General features: G+C 48.3%; 1 protein-coding gene across 8 annotated transcripts in view; it reads left to right on the top strand.

Annotated features, from left to right (window-relative positions):
• The window catches only part of IQSEC2 (IQ motif and Sec7 domain ArfGEF 2), a 188,653-nt gene that overhangs the window by 136,752 nt on the left and 29,437 nt on the right, over positions 1–22,464 (top strand). For all 8 annotated transcript variants that reach the window (XM_083158839.1, XM_083158841.1, XM_083158840.1 and 5 more), the window contains one exon: positions 14,033–14,910. In XM_083158839.1, the coding sequence (XP_083014965.1) occupies positions 14,033–14,910 (878 nt within the window). The remainder of the gene's footprint in view (positions 1–14,032; positions 14,911–22,464) is intronic.

Here is a 22,464-nt window from a genome sequence, read left to right as displayed (position 1 = left end):
TGGGCCGCTTATTCAGTGTGGAATTCTGACCATCGGAATGTCCCGTCATTCGGAATCCCGGGCCGTTTTGACCCAGCTTTCCTGCCATTTCGTCAGGCAGAATTCAATATTCTTCCTGTCGAGTGTCGAAAAGTGGGCGTGCCGGCGAAACCGGCCGTGGATTGTCAAGAAGCAGCTGTGAATTTGATGATCCACGGCCATTTCTAACAAAAAAGATCCAACTTGTTTTAGTCAGATCTGTTTTGTCGAAATCCGCCTTCAGTGTTGTTGGAAATGGCCTGCATCTTGCAAAACCTGTGCAGTTCCTCTTCCCTGCCTGGTGTGTCGCTCTCTGCTGTGGTGCTTCTACCACTGTGTGGTCTGTATATCAGCACCAGTATGGACCAGACCTGTGCTAGAAGCAGCACAGCACAGAGGGACACCCAGGCAGGGAAGAGGAACTGCACAGGTTTTTAAAGATGCAGGGTGCTAGAGTGAACACTAGATCAATGTGCATTAAATTCTGCTTTATTCCTTTTTCTCCAGTATGAAAGTATTGCATGTAGTCTAGGCCATTGAAGACAGCTTCACTGTAGGGAAAAAGTCCACCAAAAATTAGCAAAAATATATAACCAGAAACATTTTGACCTTTTTCTCCTGACGACCTTTTGGTGTTAACCTATTGACCTTCCACCTGACATTGGGGCAGATGTAGTAAGCCTGGGGAGGAGATAAAGTAGAAGGTGATAACGCACCAGCCAATCAGCTATGCTTGAAATGATTGGCTGGTGTGTTATCACCTTCTACTTTATCTCCACTTTATCTCTTCACCAGGCTTAATACATCTGCCCCAGTGTGAGCCATCTGGATACTGAAAGAGGCGGTATCCAATGCCTTCGGCAAGGGGGTTTGTATGGCAAGGATGGCTTTTCCTCGCCAAAAACAAGTCATCCTGGCCATCAAACTCCCTTTTAACGGCAATCTTTATTTAAACCACAATAATTATACTTCTATCTTATTACTATTATTATTATTATTAATAATAATAATAATAATAATAATACGATCTTACATGAAACGGGAGGATGCTCTAGGAATTATATTGTTTCAGCCCCCGGAATAGCTGCTTCCAATGTGAATGGGTGATGGATCCAAATGTATATATCTTCCTATTGTGTTCTCTCTCCTAGCTGTGTCACTTGTATACAGCTGCATTTGTCTTCCTCCCGCAATACTATTGTGACCCCCCCCCCCCCCCAGCTTTTTTGTTGTTGTTTTTGCAGAAATTGCAACATTGTACCCTCTCCCTTTTATTCGTGATGCAAAGATATAATTATGTACATTGTCATTTTTCTTTCTCTTTCACAATAGGGTAAGTTACAGATTTACGTGTACAGTATTTGGGGACTATTAAGCAGTTATGTTGGTTTCCAAATTTTCTTTTAATCAAGGCACCCCCGAGTAACCAAATTTTTTCCCACGGTACCCCGCAATAGTTTCTCATTGAGAAAATCCCCCAAAAATATAAAATTAAGTAAATTGTGTTTTTATCTTATCCTTAAGGCCCATACACACTGGGCAGCTTAGTTTTGTTGTTTGAGCGGCTTTCAGCACAAAAGCGGCCCCGTGTGTACGGGGCAGCAGTGAGCGGTGATGCGTTTTCCCGCCTCATCGTTGGCCCGGCGCTGATTTGCTGGTATTTTAATTTTGCCTTAAAAAAAGCCGCACATGGCTATAAATCAAATCACTCGCCCAATACGCCCTGCATTCCAACCAGTGCCCCCACTTGCTCCAGAATTACCCCACATGCCACTCAGAATGCCATTTGCATCTAAAGTCTGGATATGCCCCCACAGGTCACTGAGACCTCGCCACAGAAGTCCCAACATACTCGACTACACTTTATCACTTAACCCCTCGTGATCCCTCCTTGATGCATCCTCGAGGAACAGACAAACATACATTACTAATCTAATAACCCCTGATTAGTTGCTAATTAATGTAGATTATGTTTATAATGTCTTCATTTCGCTAGTGATGTTCTGTAATTTCCCACAGAGGAAGAACAGAGACCACATATGCATGTGATACTTCCTATTCCTCTGATTGCCTTCGTTTTCAAGTCTTATTCCATATTCGTTCAAAATTTCACTTGAGATTTTCATTTGGAAGAAAAAATAGAACCTTTGGCTTCTGTATATAGAATTTCTGACTTTCAGTAAAAGATGTTTGTATTCACAACTAGTTTTATTGGTGTGATTGTTCTCACCTTCTAAGTTTACCCTTCAGCACTATTTGAAGCAACGGTGATGATGTGTGTACAGTGGTAAACACTTTGGTACATACAGATGGAGCCAGCCCGCCAGCACGACATCCATAGCACTGGCGGGAGATGTGGGCGGCCGACGGGGATGCGATAGAGGCTCACTCGCGTGTCCCACTTACTCACTTGGTGGAGGGGACCGGGCACTGCAGGGAGCGGCAGCGGGCAGAGGAGACAGGCAGCCGGTTGCAGGGCAATGGAGCCTGCAAGCATCTTGTGCGCGTGCGGACCATTTTGTCTTACTCTGGCAGAGTGCCCTGAGGCGCAACAAGGCTGACGCTCTTAGAGTATATATATATATATATATATATATATATATATATATATATATATGTCTAGTATATATGACTCCGAAACACTGACATCTGTTGGCAGCATGTGAAACTACATCTACTAGAGTTGGCTTCGGGCGGGCTTACTAGTATGTAATATGTCATTAGGTTATTTCCAGGTTAGTCACCGCAGGGAATGACCATTCCCAACAGCAAAAACAGAAGTGACAGCACTGACAGTATATATCCATAAGGCGCTTGAGCCACCCTTTGCTGCACTGGTGCTCCTTATACAGCCAGTCTAGAACCCTGAGAAGTATATTCCGATCTGACAGCTTCACAATATGTAATGATTATTCTTGATTCTTGATAAGTTTACATGCAGTCGCTAGGTAGCGTATATTTGCCACCCCCGCCGAGCGTATGCTTACACATCCACTCCCATGCAGCCATAGGAAGGAAAAATCATCAAATTGAATGATTTTTTTTTCACCATTGAATGATTTTTTTCCTTAGTCCATAATGAAAAGTCAGGACTTACAGAACGCTCTCCTCCGAAGTCGGGGAGGGCACTGTGACGTCAGCCGCCCGCCCCAAGCATCGACACGCCTTTGTGGGAACACCCATAAAACACTAGGCATTGCCCTGACCTCCCACCATGGAGCAAACGCCCCAGCAGCTGTGAAACTCGCCGAAGGCATTTGCTGATCATCGGAGACTGGGCTGAATTCGGCTCGCTGCAAGCAGGCCTGAATCAGCCCCTAAGTGCGGAAACACGTGTAAACAGATTGATATATGAAGCAGCCAACACCAGACCACTGATGCCGGGATGATTTTAACAATATCTTTGCTTATTCTGCTTTTTGGAGTCAGAAAAACATGTAAGTGACAAATCCAGCCAAGGTATATTCAGGTGACATATATACAGGTGACATATATACAGATTGGCCATAATAAAACTTTCCCTATTCAAAGTACCAGTGGCTTGACCTAGTAATCAGAATGTCACCAGATTTGGTAGGGAGACCGTTAGGACGTTTGGAGCAAGATTGCAATAAAAAAAAAGTCACCTTCACCGTTCAGGGGACTATGGTGCTGTACAGTGTGAGAATGGACAGAGCAATGAGTAACCACTCTAAACTGTAATGAATCATTAGCTTTATTGGGTTACACTAATAACACAGCAAAAAAACAAAACATTGGGCTTGATACATACCTGATCGCACGGCTGCTAATTTCCAGAGCCCTGCGGTCAGGTATACACCGCCCAGCCAGAGTGAAATCCCGCCCCGTGCAAGCCTGCGTATCCATTGGCTAACTGCTCACCATTGAATCATTTTATCAGTATGTGCAGTCTGTGCGTAGCCCAGGACTTACCAGGTGGTTGCGATAGAAACGGGGACGGACCTAACATCACATGACTTCCCCTCAAACACCTGGGCACACCTGTGTATTCCCTGACACTCCCAGCAAATGTCCGGTTACCATCCCCAAACGCCGGCTTCCTGTCTGTCATCCTGCAAATGATAAGCGATTAAAAAATATTGGGATTTTATCGCAGGATGGCCTTACTACAGGTTGGATGGATAATTGCTCAGCGTGTGAATTCACAGCCGTGCAATCAGATCTGAATTAGGCCCAATTCCCATTATCACATTGTACAGCGCCTAGGGATGCCAATCCCGGGGCATTTTCTCAATCCCGGGAATCGGGATTGAAAAATGCTCAATCCCGGGATTCCCGGGATCCCGGGATTGTCATCTCTAAACGGTATGCACGGGTAGAATAGGCAAAAAAGGAGCCCTGTCCCCCCCACTCCGGCCGCCCCGCACATATTTACTTACATGAGAGCATGGGAGGGCGGGCGGCCAGAAGCAGGGCAGACATCAGCGGGTGCAGGCAGCGGGAACGAGAGGAGCAGGCGGGTGACGGCGTCGGTGGCAGCCAAAGCTGCAACTTGAGGACTATGGTGAGGGCTGAGAGGTCACTCTGGAGCAGATATGGGCGGTGCGGCCTGCGCAGCGTGACCCTCAGAGGTCACGCTGCGCAGGTTGGACTGCCCATACCCGCTCCAGACTGAAGGCCGGGGATCGGGAACTCCTGGGCAGCGTCTGAGCGCACGCTCAGACGCTGCCCGGCTTTGATATGCACATACACAGCCAATCCCGGAATCCCGGGATTGGAAGGTCCAATCCCGGGATTCAAATCCCGGCGTTTTTTAGGCCAAATCCCGGGATCCCGCCGATCCCGGGATTGGCCACCCTAACAGCGCCATATTCCCCTTTTATCTACGACTTTTCCATCCATTATTTTCTCTGTGGAATCCTGTTTCCCATGTCCCAATTAGTCTCTCTACCAAATTTGGTGACATTCTGGTTGTTAGCTCAAGTTACAGACTGCTCCGAATAGTCTAATTACGACTATATATAGTGTTTGTCCTCTCTCTAGCGGCCTTTGTGCAATGAGTCTGTTTTCTTTATTTTGTTTGAAGCGTTTACGCAATTAGACGTGTCTCTGCCTGGGGTCCATACTGTAGTCATTAGTGATAGGTAGGACGTGGTCTTCATCAGGGCTGTCAGCCCAATTCCCTACAACAGCCTGTATGCGTGACAGCGCCACAGCAGTCCTCCTATGACCTCATCCTCTTTAATAAGATCCCGACGGCCAGCATGTGGTTTTAATACACATACTGATTATTGGGCTTCGCTGGCTTAGAACCATGAAAAGTAATGGATTCTAGTAATGGTTTTGTAGAACGTATGTCCCGTGGCTAGGATTAGGTGGCCGAGCTTGTTTTACTGGTTTCAAATGGAAATCTCATTTAGCTTCATAAAGACCAGGAAAGCAAGGTACAGAGTACGGAGCTACTACACCCGGACAGAACCCTGAAGGTGACCGTGCATTCTAGCGGAAGCAGTTATTATAGTGATGTATCCAGAAGCAGCGCAGGGATGTTACAGGTGATTGCTTCTAACAAGATGTCAGGACTGAACAGACAGCTGACATTTGTATTAACATTTACATAGTGCCAGCATAGTCCTTGTGTTTACCAATAGGGCATGTAACATTACACAGTGGTATACAGACATGCATTGTGTCGACCACTGAAGGTCGACGGTGCTTAGGTCAACAGGTTGACAATGGGAAGGTCGACAGTCAAAAAGTCGACATGATTTTGTGACTTTTTTTGAGCCAACATGTGACGACAGGCGGTATTTCATGCCCTACAGTCCACTATGGCGTGGTGATAGAATAAAACAGTGTGCCGAGCACAGCGAGGCGAGCCATGTGCAGGAATGCAGTACATTTAGGGGGGTATTCAATCCTGGGTCACTACTGTCGATCCGTCCCGACAGCCGTAACCCTGGCCCGGATTCAATGTCCCACTTGGAGATCGTCGAGAAGGGGGCGTGTCCACATAAACAGCCATGGATTGTCCAGATTCGGTCGTGAGCTCAACAATTCATGGCCGTTCTTGGTAAAAGGAGCCCGACTGCTTTTAAAGTCGGGCTCGTTTTGCTGAGATGCCAATGCTGTCCGGAAAGACCGCATTGAATAGGCGCCAACTGCTATTTCCCCCATCGGATATGAATACCCCCCTAAGATGGTGTCCATGTCAGCATTTGGGACATAAACCGCAAAAAATTCATGTCCACCTTTCGACTGTCAACCTTCCAAACCAAAACCAATCCCAAGAAGTTTTTCAAGTACATCAATAGTAAACAAATAATTAAAGAGAACATCAGCCCATTAACCAATACCAATGGTAAAAGTTTTTCAGAGGATCAGGGAAAAGCAGAACTGTTAAATGAGTTCTTCTCATCAGTGTTTACTAGGGGAGAGCAGATAGTGGAATGCTCAGGTACCTCAAACAAGCCAGATCTTATTATTGCTTTCACGACCGATGAGATAATATTGCGGCTCAGCAAGATCAAAACAAACAAATCACCAGGGCCAGATGGGATACATCCTAGGTTACTAATGGAATTAAGGGAGGAATTAGCGACCCCTCTGCATTACATTTTTGATAACTCTCTTTCATCGGGTAAGGTACCAGGAGACTGGAGAATAGCAGAGGTAGTGCCAATATTCAAAAAAGGAAAAAGGGACGACCCAGCTAATTACAGACCGGAGAGCTTAACATCTATAGTGGGTAAAATATTTGAAGGATTTTTAAGGGATGGTATCCAGGAATATTTAGACCTTCATAGTCTACTTAGTGTTAACCAGCATGGGTTCGTGAAAAATCAATCATGCCAAACAAATTTACTAGGCTTCTATGAGGATGTCAGGTACAACCTTGATAATGGAAACGCTATAGATGTGGTCTTCCTAGATTTTGCTAAAGCTTTTGATACAGTGCCAAACAAGAGGTTGATCAATAAAATGGAGGACCTGGGATTACGGGTAAGAATCTGTAGATGGGTAGGGTATGACACCAGTACTAAGTGGAGTGCCACAGGGTTTGGTACTAGGGCCCATTTTATTTAACATATTAACGATAATGGGATGGGGTTATTCAGAAATGTATCCACCTTTGCTGACAACACAAAACTGAGAAGCATTATTAAATCAACCGAGGATGTCTCTGCGCTTCAGAATGATCTTAACAATCTAGATGAGTGGGCAAAAAAGTGGAAGATGAGGTTCAATGTTGACAAATGCAAGGTCATGCACCTTGGGAGACATAACCAGTGTGCTAGTTATAACCTAAGCGGGGAGGCATTGGGTAATTCAGTACTTGAAAAGGATCTAGGAGTCCAAATAGATAACAAACTGGGGTGTAGTGCTCAATGTCCTATCTCTTATATATTTAGCCAGATCTGTCACTCATCCCCTGTGTGTATAATGTTCCCGCCCAGCGTTATACACAAACCCCCCCCCCCCCTAGGGAAAAGACCAGTGTTATACACAACACCATCCCTTTGACATCACCTCCCCCCGCCCAGCCAGAGCTACAGTACACGCCCACCATCCACCATGGTGTAGGTGAACGGCACACATCCCCCTCCCCTCCCCCCCCCCCCCCCCCCCCCCGCGATTCGTGGGCCCCCCGCGCCCCCCCCCCCCCCCCCCTGCTATTCGCAGGCCCAGATCGTCGTCTCCCCCCCCCGCGATTCACGGCACCCCCCTCCCGCATTTCGCGGATCCCCGTGACCCCCCCCCCTTCCCTCGATTCACGCGCCCCCTCCCTTGAGTTCTGATTGACCCACGGCCTATTCAGTCAGATATAATGGATGACCATCGATAGCTACAACAATCGATGGTTATCCAAGTAATATTTTACTACTATCGATGGCAGGGTGCAAAATCGCCATCAATGCCAACCATCGATGGCGTATGCACCAATGGCCATCCCTACTCTGCAACAGCCAAAAACCTTTACTACCCCTCAGGCCCACACATCCCTATCACTGCCCTGCCTCCTGTTCTCCTGCCCCGTAACTTCCGCCAGTGGGGACCCTCTCACCCTGTGTTGCCCACATTCCCCTATCATGCTTTACCACCCAGCCTCCTGCTCTCATGCACCCTAACTCCCACCCAGTAGGAGGAGACAACTCTGGCGCACCGTCCTATACTCCTGCACTGGCATGCTGGATGCTCACCCACTGACTGGAGCTGCACAGTGTCCCCCACCCTCCTCTGCACCAGCGCAAAAGCTTTAGTCCCCCTCATACCCACACACCCCTATCACAACCCAGCTTCCTACTCTCCTGTACCGTAACTTCCACCACTGGGGCATCGCTGACGCTGTGTTGCCCACATACCCCTATCATGCCTCATAGCCCAGCCTCCTGCTCTCATGCACCCTAACTCCCACCCAGTAGGAGGAGACACTGACTCAGGGGCACCGTCCTGGACTCCTGTGCTGCCACGCTGGACCCTCACCCACTGGCAGAAGCTGCACAGTGTCCCCCACCCTCCTCTTTAGTCCCCCTTATGCCCACACACCCCTATCACTTCCCAGCCTCCTGTTTTCCTGTGTCGTGACCTCCGCCAGTGGGGAGCCGCTGACTCAAAAACACCCTACTATACTATTGCACACACACACCTAAACAACACGCACACACCCCCCCCCCACACCCACAAATGTCACTGTACCCTCCACACTATCAATGTACATCTTACTCTGTAACCGCTTTGTGATAAAACAATACACACCCCCTTCCAAATCATATGCTCTCTATTTAACAGATTTCACCTATAACTCAAGTTGCAATACAGGCCATATTTCATCCAATTCTTACCAGTGGCGTAAGTTCGTTCCAGTTGCCCGGAGGCAAGATATATATTGGTGTCACACACACACACACACACATACGTACACACACACACACACACACGTACACACACAACCCTATATAACCTTATATAAATATATATATTCTGTTGAGCATACCTCCTGAGTTGCGGATCCCGGCAGTATGGACAGATGCGCTTATAAAAAAAAAAAAGTGACTTTCGGAAAATGGCTGCCCCATAGGAAAACCTGTTTAGAAAAAACAGCCTCCTGCTGCTTATAAGAAAAGTGACTTTCGGAAAATGGCTGCCCCCCATACGAAAAACAGTTTTTTAAACAGGTTTTCCTATGGGGCAGCCATTTTCCGAAAGTCACTTTTTTTTATAAGTGCATCCGTCCATACTGCTGGTATCCGCAACTCAGGAGGTACCGGCTGCACATTGAGGGGGTTCTTAAACACATTGGGGGGGTTTCTTAAACACATTGGGGGGGGTGTTAGCCCTATGGGGGGTGATGTTAACCCGCGGGGGGGGGTTGCTGAAGACTGCACTGGCTACCGTTTAAGAAACGCGGCGTGAAAGGGGTTTTACCTGGCAGACCCGTTTTTGGAAATATTTTCAAATACAGGGTCAAAGCCAGTTATGCGGTCTGAAAGCAGCACTAGATGGTGAAGGAATCAGTGGAAATATAGTTACCACCCTTGAATGGATCAGAGTAGTATCCACTTTTATCCGTGTGGTCGGCCCAAGGTTTGCACAAATTACCGAAAGTCCACTGGAGATATTAGGGTTGAAATGGTCTGCAGATGGAAACAGCCTTTTTAGTCCAAATGTTGCATGAATGTCCAATGATTGACGGTTAGCTGATCTCCAAGGGTTTGTGGAGATTTCCAGTTGGAAAGGATCACGGGTTGGTTCAGACTGCAATCTGGAGTTTAGTATAGGAAAGTGGGTGTCCAGGTAGTCTTAATGATGTGTCCAGAGTACAATAGAGTGCACTGTGGTTACATCGCGCTATGTTACAGGTAGCTCGCTGATGCGTTTCGCTACTCAAGGTAGCTTTATCAAAGGGGATATGGTCATTTGGTCTACAACAACTAGGTCAACAAGCATTGTGTCAACATGGGTCTAGGTTGACAGGTCATTAGGTTGACAGCATTAGTTCAACATGGGTAAGGTCGACAGTCAAAAGGTCGACATGGGGTTTTTCAAAGTTTTTTGAGCCGACGTGCTGACAGGCAGTATTTCATGCCCTACCATCCACTAGGTGTGTGGTGGGAGAACAAAATAGTGTGCCGAGCGTAGCGAGGCACCATGCCCGAAGCATTGCGAGCGATGTGAGGGGGTGCGGTACACTTCAAACTGTGTCCATGTCGACATTCGGGTCAAAAAACAGTGCAAAAACCCATGTCGACCTTTTGACTGTCAACCTTGCCCATGTCGACCTAATGCTTGTGTTGACTTAGACCCATGTTGACCTAGACCCATGTCGACCTTGCTGCATGTCGATCTAGTTGTGTCAACCCAATGCTTGTCAACCTAGTTGTTGTAAACCAAATGATCCACACCCTAACAAAGGTAGGTAGATATCTGTGCAAAGGCTGGATTTATATACCCTGGATGAATATGTCACATGACCAACCAGTCTTAATTAAGATAATCCAATCAGCCGACTGATCTTGCACGTTGGTGCGGCAGATCAGGTAGGTTTTCATTGCATTGCCGGTTGCTTGGTTACCAGTTATTTGGTGAGGACAAACCAGGAACTGGAACATAAAACTATTGAGTTTATTCACCTCATCAAACACATAACCATAATTTCTTTGTATCATAAATAGAATAAGCGACGTATGTATATTTTAGCTTGGCTAGAAACATAAGAAAATTATAAAAAATATATGATATAACCAAATACATAGTCCCATAGGGTACTTGTTTCCTAGCACGGCCACATTCGCGGTGTCATTTTTAGTGGTCTGCGACGCGACCGACGCGATGCCCCCGATTTTCCCATTGAAATGCATTGAAAAAAGTCAAAATCGCGTCGGTCGCGTCGCAGGCGGCTAAAAAAGGCTTAAATGGTCCAGACGCGATGCCCCCGATTTCCCATAGGAAACAATGTGAAATGCCTCAATGTACCCGCGATGCCCCCGATTTCCCATAGGAAACAATGTTAAATGCCTCAATTTAACCAAATCATCATAGGGAACAATGGTAAATGGGCCAGAAACCCCCCAAAACACCCCTGAACAGTGAAATGTCCCCCCAAAAGTTTACGCCACCCCACGATCAACGTGAACCCGAAGCGTGGCGAGCCCGCGAGGAGCGGCGGTACGCGTCCTCCGACCTTTTCATACCCCCACTATCCACGTCGGCGTGGAGTTGAGAATAGAATAGTGTGGCGAGCGCAGCGAGCCACCGAGCCCGAAGCGTGGCGAGGGGACGCGGATACCTTTACAGGTAAACGCGTCCCTTCGCGGGCTTCACAGGTATCCGCGTCCCCTCGCGGGGCTCGCTGCGCTCGCCACGCTTCGGGCTCGGTGGCTCGCTGCGCTCACCACACTATTCTATTCTCAACTCCACGCCGACGTGGATAGTGGGAATATGAAAAGGTCACGTTCGCCACGCTTCGGGTTCACGTTGATCGTGGGGTGGCGTAAACTACTTTTGGGGGGACATTTCACTGTTTAGGGGTGTTTTGGGGGGTTTCTGGCCCATTTACCATTGTTCCCTATGATGATTTGGGTAAATTGAGGCATTTAACATTGTTTCCTATGGGAAATCGGGGGCATCGCGGGTAAATTGAGGCATTTAACATTGTTCCCTATGGGAATTCGCCCGATGCCCCCGATTTTTACTAACGATGCCCACGATCATGATCGGTGTGGCCATGCTAGGAAACAAGTACCTCCCATAGTGTTACAGACATATAGGGCAGAAATGATGTGGATGTGTACAATTGCTCTTGGGAATTGTAGTCCTATAGGAAAATCCTTTGGAATCTCACAGTTAAAGTCACATAGATATAGACATTTTTTTTCTAATCTTTCTGGGGATTATAGTTCTGTAGTCTTAACGATGTGTCCAGAGTATAATGGAGTGCACTGTGGTTACATCGCGCTATGTTACAGTTTTCATATAGAGGTATTGACCCACAGAGGAAGATTTTAAGGGAGAGGAAAAGGAAAAGATTTATAAGGGGGGAAAAAGGAGGGGGGCGTGGCTATATTTTTATAGCATTCATACCACTGAACAATGTAAATTAGGGCAATAGTTTGAAAGAAGGTTATTTTCTTAAGGGACATGAAGGAATCACCATTTGTCCAGATATTATCATTAGAGGATGTTATTCAGTTCAACCATTTCATTTAAGCCAGGGGTGGGGAACCTTTTTTGTGCCAAGGGCCAATTGTATGGGGAAAAAATCCTTTTGGGGGGCCATATGTAAAAATTTCTCTTAAAAGTTGTCCTGCTGCAGCCCCCCACGCTCCGGCGGCTGCCGTTGGATAGGACTGACAGTCTCCGGCTGCTGTTGATTAAGAGGAATATCGCAAGAATTACCAACCTCATGCGAGAATTCCCCGGTGCTTGACTCCCGGCAAAGTCGGGTGGGTGGGCCACTCAGACCGGCTACGGGGGCTGCATACGGCCCCTGTGCCTGAGGTTCCCCACCCCTGATTTAAGCCATCTGGATGTATAGAATTAATCAAATGCACCCAGACTTCGTCCTTGCATGGTCCAAACACTAATGTAAACAATCCGGTACACCCCAGTTTGTTGAGAAACTTCCGCCTGGTGTACATTCTGAGGAGACCTAGGGTAGTCACGTGCTTAAACACTTAGTAGGGTTCAAAGCGTTTTTCCAAACACGTTTTGACAGCTCTGTTGGAAGTAAGTGCAAAGTGTAAGGCTTCTAACCGGTTTTGGCTTTCAACACCCATGTATATATAAGGCCTATATATAGATGTACACAGACACAAGGGGTGGTGGCAGACACACAAGGGTTAAATTCCTTTCTTGCAGCTAATAGTGTATGTAGTTATAGCCAGTGATAATTAACCAAGGGAATACATCTGTTTGACCTTTATGGCAGCAAGATACGTTTTTAAGGTTTTTTTTTTCTTTTTTTTTGCAAGTGCTTTTAGAATAATCTTCGTGACACTGGGAGTTTTTTTTCTTTTCTTTTGTAGATCAACAATTAAATGAAAAAAAATACAATAACTTCTCCTGTTGCTGATCGACACTGTAACTGCGCTAGTGTACACAGTCACCTTTTGTTTATTAATTCACCTTGTGTTCAGGACACAACTATTCTAATGATCATTTTCACCGCTCTTCCAATGGATTGATGAACCGGTGCATTGTACACCTTCCCACAGTCTTTCATAATTCTGTTCTTGCTTTGTTCTACTGTTGGGTATGGGAAATAGGTCGACACATGAAATAGGTCAACATGGCTGAAAGGTCGATACAAACATTAAGTCGACAATGGCAAGGTCGACGTGAGGTTTTCAGGGTTTTTTTTGTCCAGGATGTCGACACAGGGTGCCGGACTGGTTCCCGACAGTCGGGATCCCGACAGTCGTTTACCCGATGTTGGGATCCCGACTGTCAAAACAGCGACAGCTGGGTGCCTGACGGCCACCCGCTATTTTCCCTCGTGGGGGTCCACGACAGCGTGGCGAGCGCAGCGAGCCCGCAAGGGGCTTTTCTGCGCTCGCCATGCTGTCTGACTCCGGGCAGTCGGGATAATGACTGTCGGGATCCCGACTGTCGGGATCCCGACTGTCGGAGTCCCATACCACACCCGTCGACACAGACATAGTCTAAGTGGACCGTTACGCTCGTCATTCGAGCACGTAACGTCACACCGTGCTCGAATAATGACGAGCGTAACGGCACACTATTTTATTCTCCCACCATGCACTAGTGGATAGTAGGGCATGAAATACCGCCTGTCGGCACATGTCGGCTCAAAAAAGAAAGTGAAAAACTCATGTCTGCCTTTTAACTGTAGACCTTGCCATTGTCAACTTAATGCTTGTGTTGACCTTCCAAGCATGTCGCCCTATTTCATTGATGACCTAAGCCATGTCGACATTTAGTGGTCAACCTAATACATGTCGGCATAATGTATCCCCTACTGTTCTATCTTTTTACTATGTTATTCAAAAAATGAGTCCCTGTTATATGATTTTCCGTGTCTTTGTCTACTTAGGTAAAGTCTCTGGCTGAGTCCATAGATGACGCTCTAAGCTGCAGATCAATGCATTGCACAGATCCACGAGATGAAAAGGGAAGCTTGTCCAAAGGAGAAAGCAAAGAACAACATGGCGACAGTACCGCCACTTCCTTTAGTGATGTCACACTTTATATGGACGAGGGAGTTCCCGTGTCTCCCCTCTCTCTTGACCGACCTCCAAGCTCTGATCAGGACACTCCACAAGGAACTAGCTCCCGGCAGGAGTACTGGGCAACCTCCTCCTCACGGGAGGACAGCAGGGAAAATGGCAGCAGGCGGAGCACACCTTGCATGGAGTGCCGAGACTTTCGTATGAGAGGGGCTCATCTTCCATTGCTCACTATTGAGCCCCCCAGTGACAGTTCTGTGGACTTGAGTGATAGGTCGGACCGAGGGTCTCTAAATAGGCAGGTTGTTTATGAACAAGAGAACTGCAGCCCACATGGAACTCTTAAACAAGCACTTAACAAAGCCCCCGCCCGTTCCCCACATCCGCATCGACACTACCATCCAGAACCTCCACCTCCTGAATCTGGAGCGGGGAATAACGGTGCACCGGTTGGAGTTGTGGTTGGAGGTGGCATGGGAGGGGTGCGGCATCTCCATCATGGTAAACAGGAACTTGGGGAGAACTCTGATGGTGATAATGAAAGTCTAAACAGCACCACTAACTCCAATGAAACGATCAACTGCAGCTCTGGCTCCTCTTCCCGTGATAGTCTCCGGGAGCCACCCAACACTTTGTGTAAGCAGACGTACCAGAGGGAAACTAGGCACAGCTGGGACTCTCCTGCTTTTAACAATGATGTGGTGCAGAGGAGACAGTACCGCATTGGTCTCAACCTCTTTAACAAGTAGGTACTCTCGTAATCAAGACGAGTTCTCATTGCCTGTATGAAAGGTGTTTATGATATAGAGCTGGCAAGAGGTGTTATGGCTTCCTGTGAGTGTGCCACAATGGGAGACTGGTACTGTATGTGAGCAGGCGGTATCAGATGTATATAGTTGAGATGTTTAGCCTAGTCCCTTCATGTGTTTATTACAGTAGAAGGAATTTAGAGGCTCCACTTAGTGGTTTCCACCATAATGGTGCTATTACCTTCTTGCAAGAAAAATACATATATATATATTTATTATTAGTTAAAAGCCCATCAAAATGACAGCTTCTGCAATGTTTTACTTTCACTTTGAGCTGTGTCCATTTACCTGTACTTGCAAGAGAGAAAGAGTCTCTTTATTTGGTACTCTTTACCTAGCACGGCGCCCACGATTTTGATCGTGGGCATCGCAGGTAAAAAAATTGCGGGCATCGCGGCCATTGAATGCACTAAAAATCGGGTGCGACACGACCGACGCGATGCCCGCGATTTCCCATAGGGAACAATGTTAAATGTCTCAATTGACCCGATTTTCATGTTCAATGGCTCAATTGACCAGATTTTTCTGGTGAGCGCAGCGAGCCCGCGAGGGGGCGGCGGTACGCGTCCTACGACCTTTTCATACCCCCACTATCCACGTCAGCGTGGAGTTGAGAATAGAATAGTGTGGCGAGCGCAGCGAGCCACCGAGCCCGAAGCGTGGCGAGCCCGCGAGGGGACGCGGATACCTGTGAAGCCCGCGAAGGGACGCGTTTACCTGTGAAGATATCCGTGTGCGCTCGCCACGCTTCGGGCTCGGCGGCTCGCTGCGCTCGCCACACTATTCTATTCTCAACTCCACGCCGATGTGGATAGTGGGGGTATGAAATGGTCGTAGGACGCGTACCGCTGCGCTTGCCACGCTTCGGGTTGACGTTGATCGTGGGGTGGCGTTAACAATTGTGGGGGCCATTTCACACTTCAGGGTGGCTAATTGGCCTCTGTGGGCCATTTAACATTGTTTCCTATGGAAAAATCGTGTCAATTGAGGCATTGAACAAGAAAATCGGGTCAATTAAGACATTTAACATTGTTCCCTATGGGAAATCGCGTCGGTCGCGTCGCACCCGATTTTTTAGTGCATTCAATGCCCGCGATGGCCGCAATGGGCGCCGTGATAAGTAAAGAGTACCCTTTATTTTTAATACTAGTTAAATGCCTGTGAAAATGACAGCTTCTGCAATGAACTTTCACTTTGAGCTGTGACCGTTTTTACTTTCACTTTGAGCTGTGACCGTTTTTACTTTCAATTGGAGCTGTGACCGTTTTTAGCCCACAAAAAAGGCGTAATGTAGTCTGTTGAGAGCCTCTAGTGGTCACTGACAGTACTTCTCATAGAAATGAGGAGTAGTTAACCTATATATATATATATATATATATATATATCATATATTTGGCTACATCTGTCACTCAAAGTGTGTGAGTGTATCTGTAACGCTGGGTGGAGCCTCTGACTCACATGACAGGGAACCAGCCCAGTGAGCCCACAGACAGTGCCAGACACCCTCTGCCCCCCCATGTTGCCCAGCAAAGACTGCTACTCCACAGCCACCAGGTAAGCGCCCCCCGCCACCCCTCCCGCGATTCGCGCCCTCCCCCCTCCCACGATTCGAGGCAAACACACACACCCCCGCGATTCACGGACACCAATGAAGTGCCACACTTATGTCAACATTTACATGTGTTGACCTCCCACGATTCGCGGCAACCCCCGCCCCAGCGACCTCCCGCGATTCGCGGCAAACCCCCCCCCCCCTCCACAATTCGCAGCACCCCACCCCCCGCGACCACCCTCCCGTGATTCACGGGAAAAACACCGCTCACCCCTGCGGACTCTCCCCAATCCCACGATTCGCGGCACCCCCCCCCCCCCCCCCCCCCGCGACCCCTCCCGCAAACACCCCTATCACTACCCAGCTTCCTGCTCTCCTGAACCGTAACTTCCACCACTGGGGAGTCACTGACGCTGTGTTGCCCACATACCCCTATCATGCCTCATAGCCCAGCCTCCTGCTCTCATGCACCCTAACTCCCACCCAGTAGGAGGAGACACTGACTCAGGGCCACCGTCCTGTACTCCTGTACTGCCACGCTGGACCCTCACCCACTGGCAGAAGCTGCACAGTGTCTTCCACCCTCCTCTTTAGTCCCCCTTATGCCCACACACCCCTATCACTAGCCAGCCTCCTGTTTTCCTGTGTCGTGACCTCCGCCAGTGGGGAGCCGCTGACTCAAAAACACCCTACTATACTATAAAATGATTTCTGGCCAATCAGGAGCCGACTTTCTCGGCTCCTGATTGGCCAGAAATCATTCTGAGCAGAGACGCCGAGGAAGAAGGATCTCTGCGTCTCTAATATACAGCGGAGGCAGAGCGGGTACCAGCAGCCGGGAGCAGCGGGACTTCAACAGAAGATGCCGGGGTGGTCGCCACAGGAGCAGGTGAGCAGGATTTCCTTCCCCAGGTACCCCTTTGGATTACTACGGATCCAGGACCCCGGACTCTTCAGCCCTGGAGCCCCGGACCCTGGGACCTACCTACGGTATCAAGATAGGTAAGTATCAGTGTGTTTGTGTAATGTATGTATTAAACTTTTATTGGTACTTGTGTATTTTGGCGGCGCCCATCGCATCGCATACCATAACGTATGCGATGGTATGCGATGCAACGCGATATCGTGCCATAGTGTGCGATGGCATACAATTTTCAAATTGTATGCCATTGTACATGGCATACAATGCCATACGATGCGATTAAACATTGTATAAGCACCCTAATGGGTGCTTACAATGTTAAATGCACCCCCACGCCACCCCCCCCCCCACACACACACACACTATAAACGTGAACCCGAAGCGTGGTGAGCGCAGCGAGCCTGAGAGGGGCGGCGGTACGCGTCTTACGACCTTTTCATACCCACACTATCCACGTCGGCGTGGGGTTGAGAATAGAAAGTGTGGCGAGCCACCGAGCCGACGCGGATACCTTCACAGGTGTCCGCGTGGCGAGCCACGCGGACACCTGTGAAGCCTGCCAGGGGACTCGGATACCTGTGAAGGTATCCGCGTCCCCTTGCGGGGCTCGCTGCGCTCGCCACGCTTCGGGCTCGGTGGCTCGCTACGCTCACCACACTTTCTATTCTCAACTCCACGCCGACGTGGATAGTGGGGGTATAAAAAGGTCGTAGGACGCGTACCGCCGCCCCTCGCAGGTTCGCTGCGCTCGCCACGCTTCGGGTGCTTTTACGATTTTTCATCGCATAGGGGGTCAAAATCGAATCGCATCGCATGCCATCGGGTACATGGCATGCGATGCGTTCATCGAGCGATGCTGAAATCGGGCGCCGCCAAAATACACAAGTACCCTTTTATTTTTCTAATGTGTCAGTGTGTATTTATTTAACTATTTTCTTTACTGTGGAACTACTGAGACTTGAGGTTCTCCAAGTCCCAGCTTGCAGGGTAGGCTTGCTGGGACTCATAGTTCCACAGTTTAAAACAATAGTTTATTCATCCATTTTTTACACTGAAATCATCTCGATGCCCACCGCCCAGGGGCATCGAGGACAGCACCAGGCTTCAGTCTGGTCAGGTAAGTCCTGGAGGGGGGGGACCCCTTAATTGGGGGGGGTCCCCACTCCCCCAGGACCCCTGGCCAGGCTGACCGGTCAGAGGGCTGAATGCTTTGGCCGGGGGGACTTGTATAAAAAGTCTCCCCCCAGCTGTGGCATTACCCTGCTGGCTGGTTTGGCCTGGGGCTGGTTCTTAAAATACGGGGGACCCCTAGTCATTTTGTCCCCTGTATTTTGGGAACCAGCCCCGGACCTGGAGCCTGGGGCTGGTTTTAAAAAATCAGCAAAGCCCTATCTGGTTGGTTTCCTGATTTTTTAATACCAGCCCCGGCTCTTCAGCCTGGTGCTGGTTGCAGCCGTGGGGGGGACCCCACGTCGTGTTTTTTTTTTAAATGAGTAAAAGGGTGACTAAAATGTAGACGCAGTAACCCATCTATATAGAAGTTTAGTCACCCTGCTGGCTGACTAAAGTTCTATATAGACGGGTTTGCGCCTAAATTTTAGTCAGCCGGCAGGGACCCGGGCCAGCCCCGGAACCAAGCCACCGGACCCAGGGACCTACCTACGGGATCAAGATAGGTAAGTATCAGTGTGTTTGTGTAATGTATGTATTAAACTTTTATTTTTCTAATGTGTCAGTGTGTATTTATTTAACTGTTTTTTTTTCTGTGGAACTACAAGTGCCAACGGGCCCTTTAATGCCCCGCATGCTGGGACTTGTGGTTCTCCAAGTCCCAGCATGCGGGGGAGGCTTGCTGGGATTCATAGTTCCACAGGAAAAGACAATCGTTTTTCATCTATTTTTTACACTGAAATCAGCTCGATGCCCACCGCCCAGGGGCATCGAGGACAGCACCAGGCAACCTTTATTGGGGGGGTCCCCACTCCCCCAGGACCCCTGGCCAGGCTGACCGCTCAGAGGGCTGAATGCTTTGGCAGCGGGACCTTATATAATAAGTGTCCCCCGGCTGTGGAATTACCCTGCTGGCTGGTTTGGCCTGGGGCAGGTTCTTAAAATACGGGGGACCCCTAGTCATTTTGTCCCCCGTATTTTGGGAACCAGCCCCGGACCTGGAGCCTGGGGCTGGTTTTAAAAAAACAGCGAAGCCCTATTTGTCGGGTTTCCTGATTTTTTTAATACCAGCCCCGGCTCTTTCAGCCTACAATTATACAATTCTAACCATATTTCTCACAATACAAACGTTCACAAATTAAGGGGGCGCAGCCCCTTATGACGGTGTGAAGAGCGCCATGAATCACCTGTATATATAGTACTAGCTGAGGCACCCAGCGTTGCTCGGCTTTGGTTATGCAATTAGCATTACTTGAACTTGAACCTTTTTTTGTTTTAAGCTTAACCGCTCGCCATGCCCATGCTGTGACCGGCATACGCCCGTCTGTGGGGGGCTCCCGGATCTGAGCAATTTTTTTTTTCTTAAACCCCATGTCCTATACCCCTTTTATGTTATGCAACTCTGCCATATCTTGCATTGAGTGTGAATTTCAGCTGCTGTATCCACGGAATGTAAGATAGATTCAAATTCTAATATTTAATTAGTAATGCTAACACTTTACTGGTTACTACTGGTGATATCCTGCGGGCTGGTTTACCGCAAAATAGAATCCAATGACCTATTTCGTTGCACTGCCTGATTTAGTGTTATGGGTTACAGCAGTTCATCATGTATATTTTGTGTTTCCAACCCATTAGGTCAGGTGGTCTGCATATTATACAGTATGCAAATCCACACTGCAGCAATGACTGTGTGGGTAATAAGATCTGTGTAAGTGTGAGCGAATGAGTTCATTGTCATTGAGTTGCTCACGCATCCAGTTCTGTCCAGTCCTATCATAACTTCAATGGCCAGCATAGATTATCATTGCAAGGCGTCCTTTGCGACAGTTACAGGTCATTTCCTTTGTGTGTTAAACAGCTTGAGACATTAATTTTTAACGATTATGGTTATTCACTCCTCAAAACTGAAGCATGAAGTGTGCAATGTGTTTTATATGAGGATTGTGCACAGGACACAGGCCCTTATTCTGGTTCACTATCAGAGGCAAATTCCTTCTCAAATGGACAAAACCATGTGCACTGTAGGGGGGGCAGATGTAACATGTGCAGATAGAATTAGATTTGGGTGAGTTATTTTGTTTCTGTGCAGGGAAAATACTGACTGCTTTATTTTTATACTGCAATATAGATCTCACTGTAGTAAAACCCCACCCAAATCTAATTCTCTCTGCCCCACCTGCAGTACACATGGTTTTGTCCATTTGAGAAGGAATTTGCCAAAATAAGGGCCACAGTACGGATGTGTAATGGCAATACCGATGGTGTTTCATGGGTTTGATCCCCACCATGGCTGTAACTGTGCGGAGTTTGTATATTCTCCCCGTACTTGCGTGGGTTTCCGCCGGGTACTCCGGTCACCTCCCACAATCCCAAAATATACTGGTAGGTTATTTGGCTCCTAACAAAATTAACCCTAGATGTGTATACATGTGGTAGGGAATATAGATTGTAAGCTCCACTGGGGCAGGGGCTGATGTGAATGTTCAAATATTCTCTGTAAAGCGCTGCGGAATCTGTATGCGCTATATAAGAAACTGTTAATAATAAATAAAGGACACATGGACACCCTCTAAGATTAGAGGACAGGAAGTTCCATACTCTTTATAGGAAGGGATTTTTTAAGGGTGTGGAATAACACACCGACAGTCGGGATTCCGACAGTCAGGATTCCGACAGTCATTAGCCCGACGTCAGAATCCCTACTGCACAGCGGGGGCAGCGCAACAAATACCATTGCGGGCTCGCTGCGCTCACCTCGCTGCACTCGCCACCTATTTTATTCTCACTCTATGGGGGTCGCGGACTCCCACGCGGTAGCAGTCAGGATTCCGACATCGGCGTAATGACTGTAGGAATCCTGACTGTCCGCGAGTCGTCCGGCACCCATTCTTTCAGTATAATCTACAGAATACTCAGTATACAGAATACTCTACCGGAATATGTTGTGATGGCAGACTCAATAGTCATATTTAAAAAAGGGTTAGACCATTTTTTGCAAAAAAAAAAAGTATCCAGGGATATAAATAACCATGAATTGCGTTGTAACATTTAGGTTGATCTTGATGGACTAAAGGGGCTCAGAAGGATCAGCAAGATCGATCAGCACACAGCGATATGCCAGTGATGTGTGCTGAGCAATCTGGCCCTTATTCTGAATCGTGCGGTACGGCCCGCGTGCGGCCGTACCGCCGATGTTTTCAGTCTGCACATGCGCAGAGGTCAATCTGCGCATGTGCAGCCCAATTCGCCGCAGACGTAGTTCGTCCGCCGCAAAGGGGGCGTATAGGGGCGTGAGGGGCTTCATACCCTCATTTCCCTATGCATACGCCCCGCGTTTCATGGGCGTTCCCATGCAAACGCGGGGCGTATGCATGCTAATGAGGGTATGACGCCAGTGATGGGGGCGGGAAGCTGACGTCGCCGGATGTCAGCTCTCAGCCCCCATACAAGCTACCACACGGACGATTGTCCGTGTGGTCTCAGCTTGCGGGACCTGGTGGGGCGTGCGGCCCTGCCTTCGATGGTCGCCGACCATCGAATGCAGGGGGCAGCTCCCTCCATGGTGGAGGCGTACGCCCCACCATTTTCTTGCGGATCGCCAGCCGTCCGTGTACGGACGGCCGTGGCGATCCGTATCGTGGGCGGGGTTTGGTTTGTGCGGCCGGAGCAACGTATGCGGCTCCGGCCGCACAGACCAGAATAAGGGCCTCTGTCAGGCCCAGTGTTCCCCGCTGAGAACATTGTCCCTGACTGGTGATCTAACTAGATTTATCCAGCATTCAACCTCCTCGGTATCCAGACTGATCATAGACTGACTCATGATAGACAGTCATATGGTCGACC

Source organism: Crinia signifera, chromosome 9 (assembly GCF_055691185.1).
Source record: "Crinia signifera chromosome 9, ASM5569118v1, whole genome shotgun sequence".
Lineage (NCBI taxonomy): Eukaryota > Metazoa > Chordata > Amphibia > Anura > Myobatrachidae > Crinia > Crinia signifera.
This window is presented reverse-complemented; position numbering and strand designations above follow the sequence as displayed.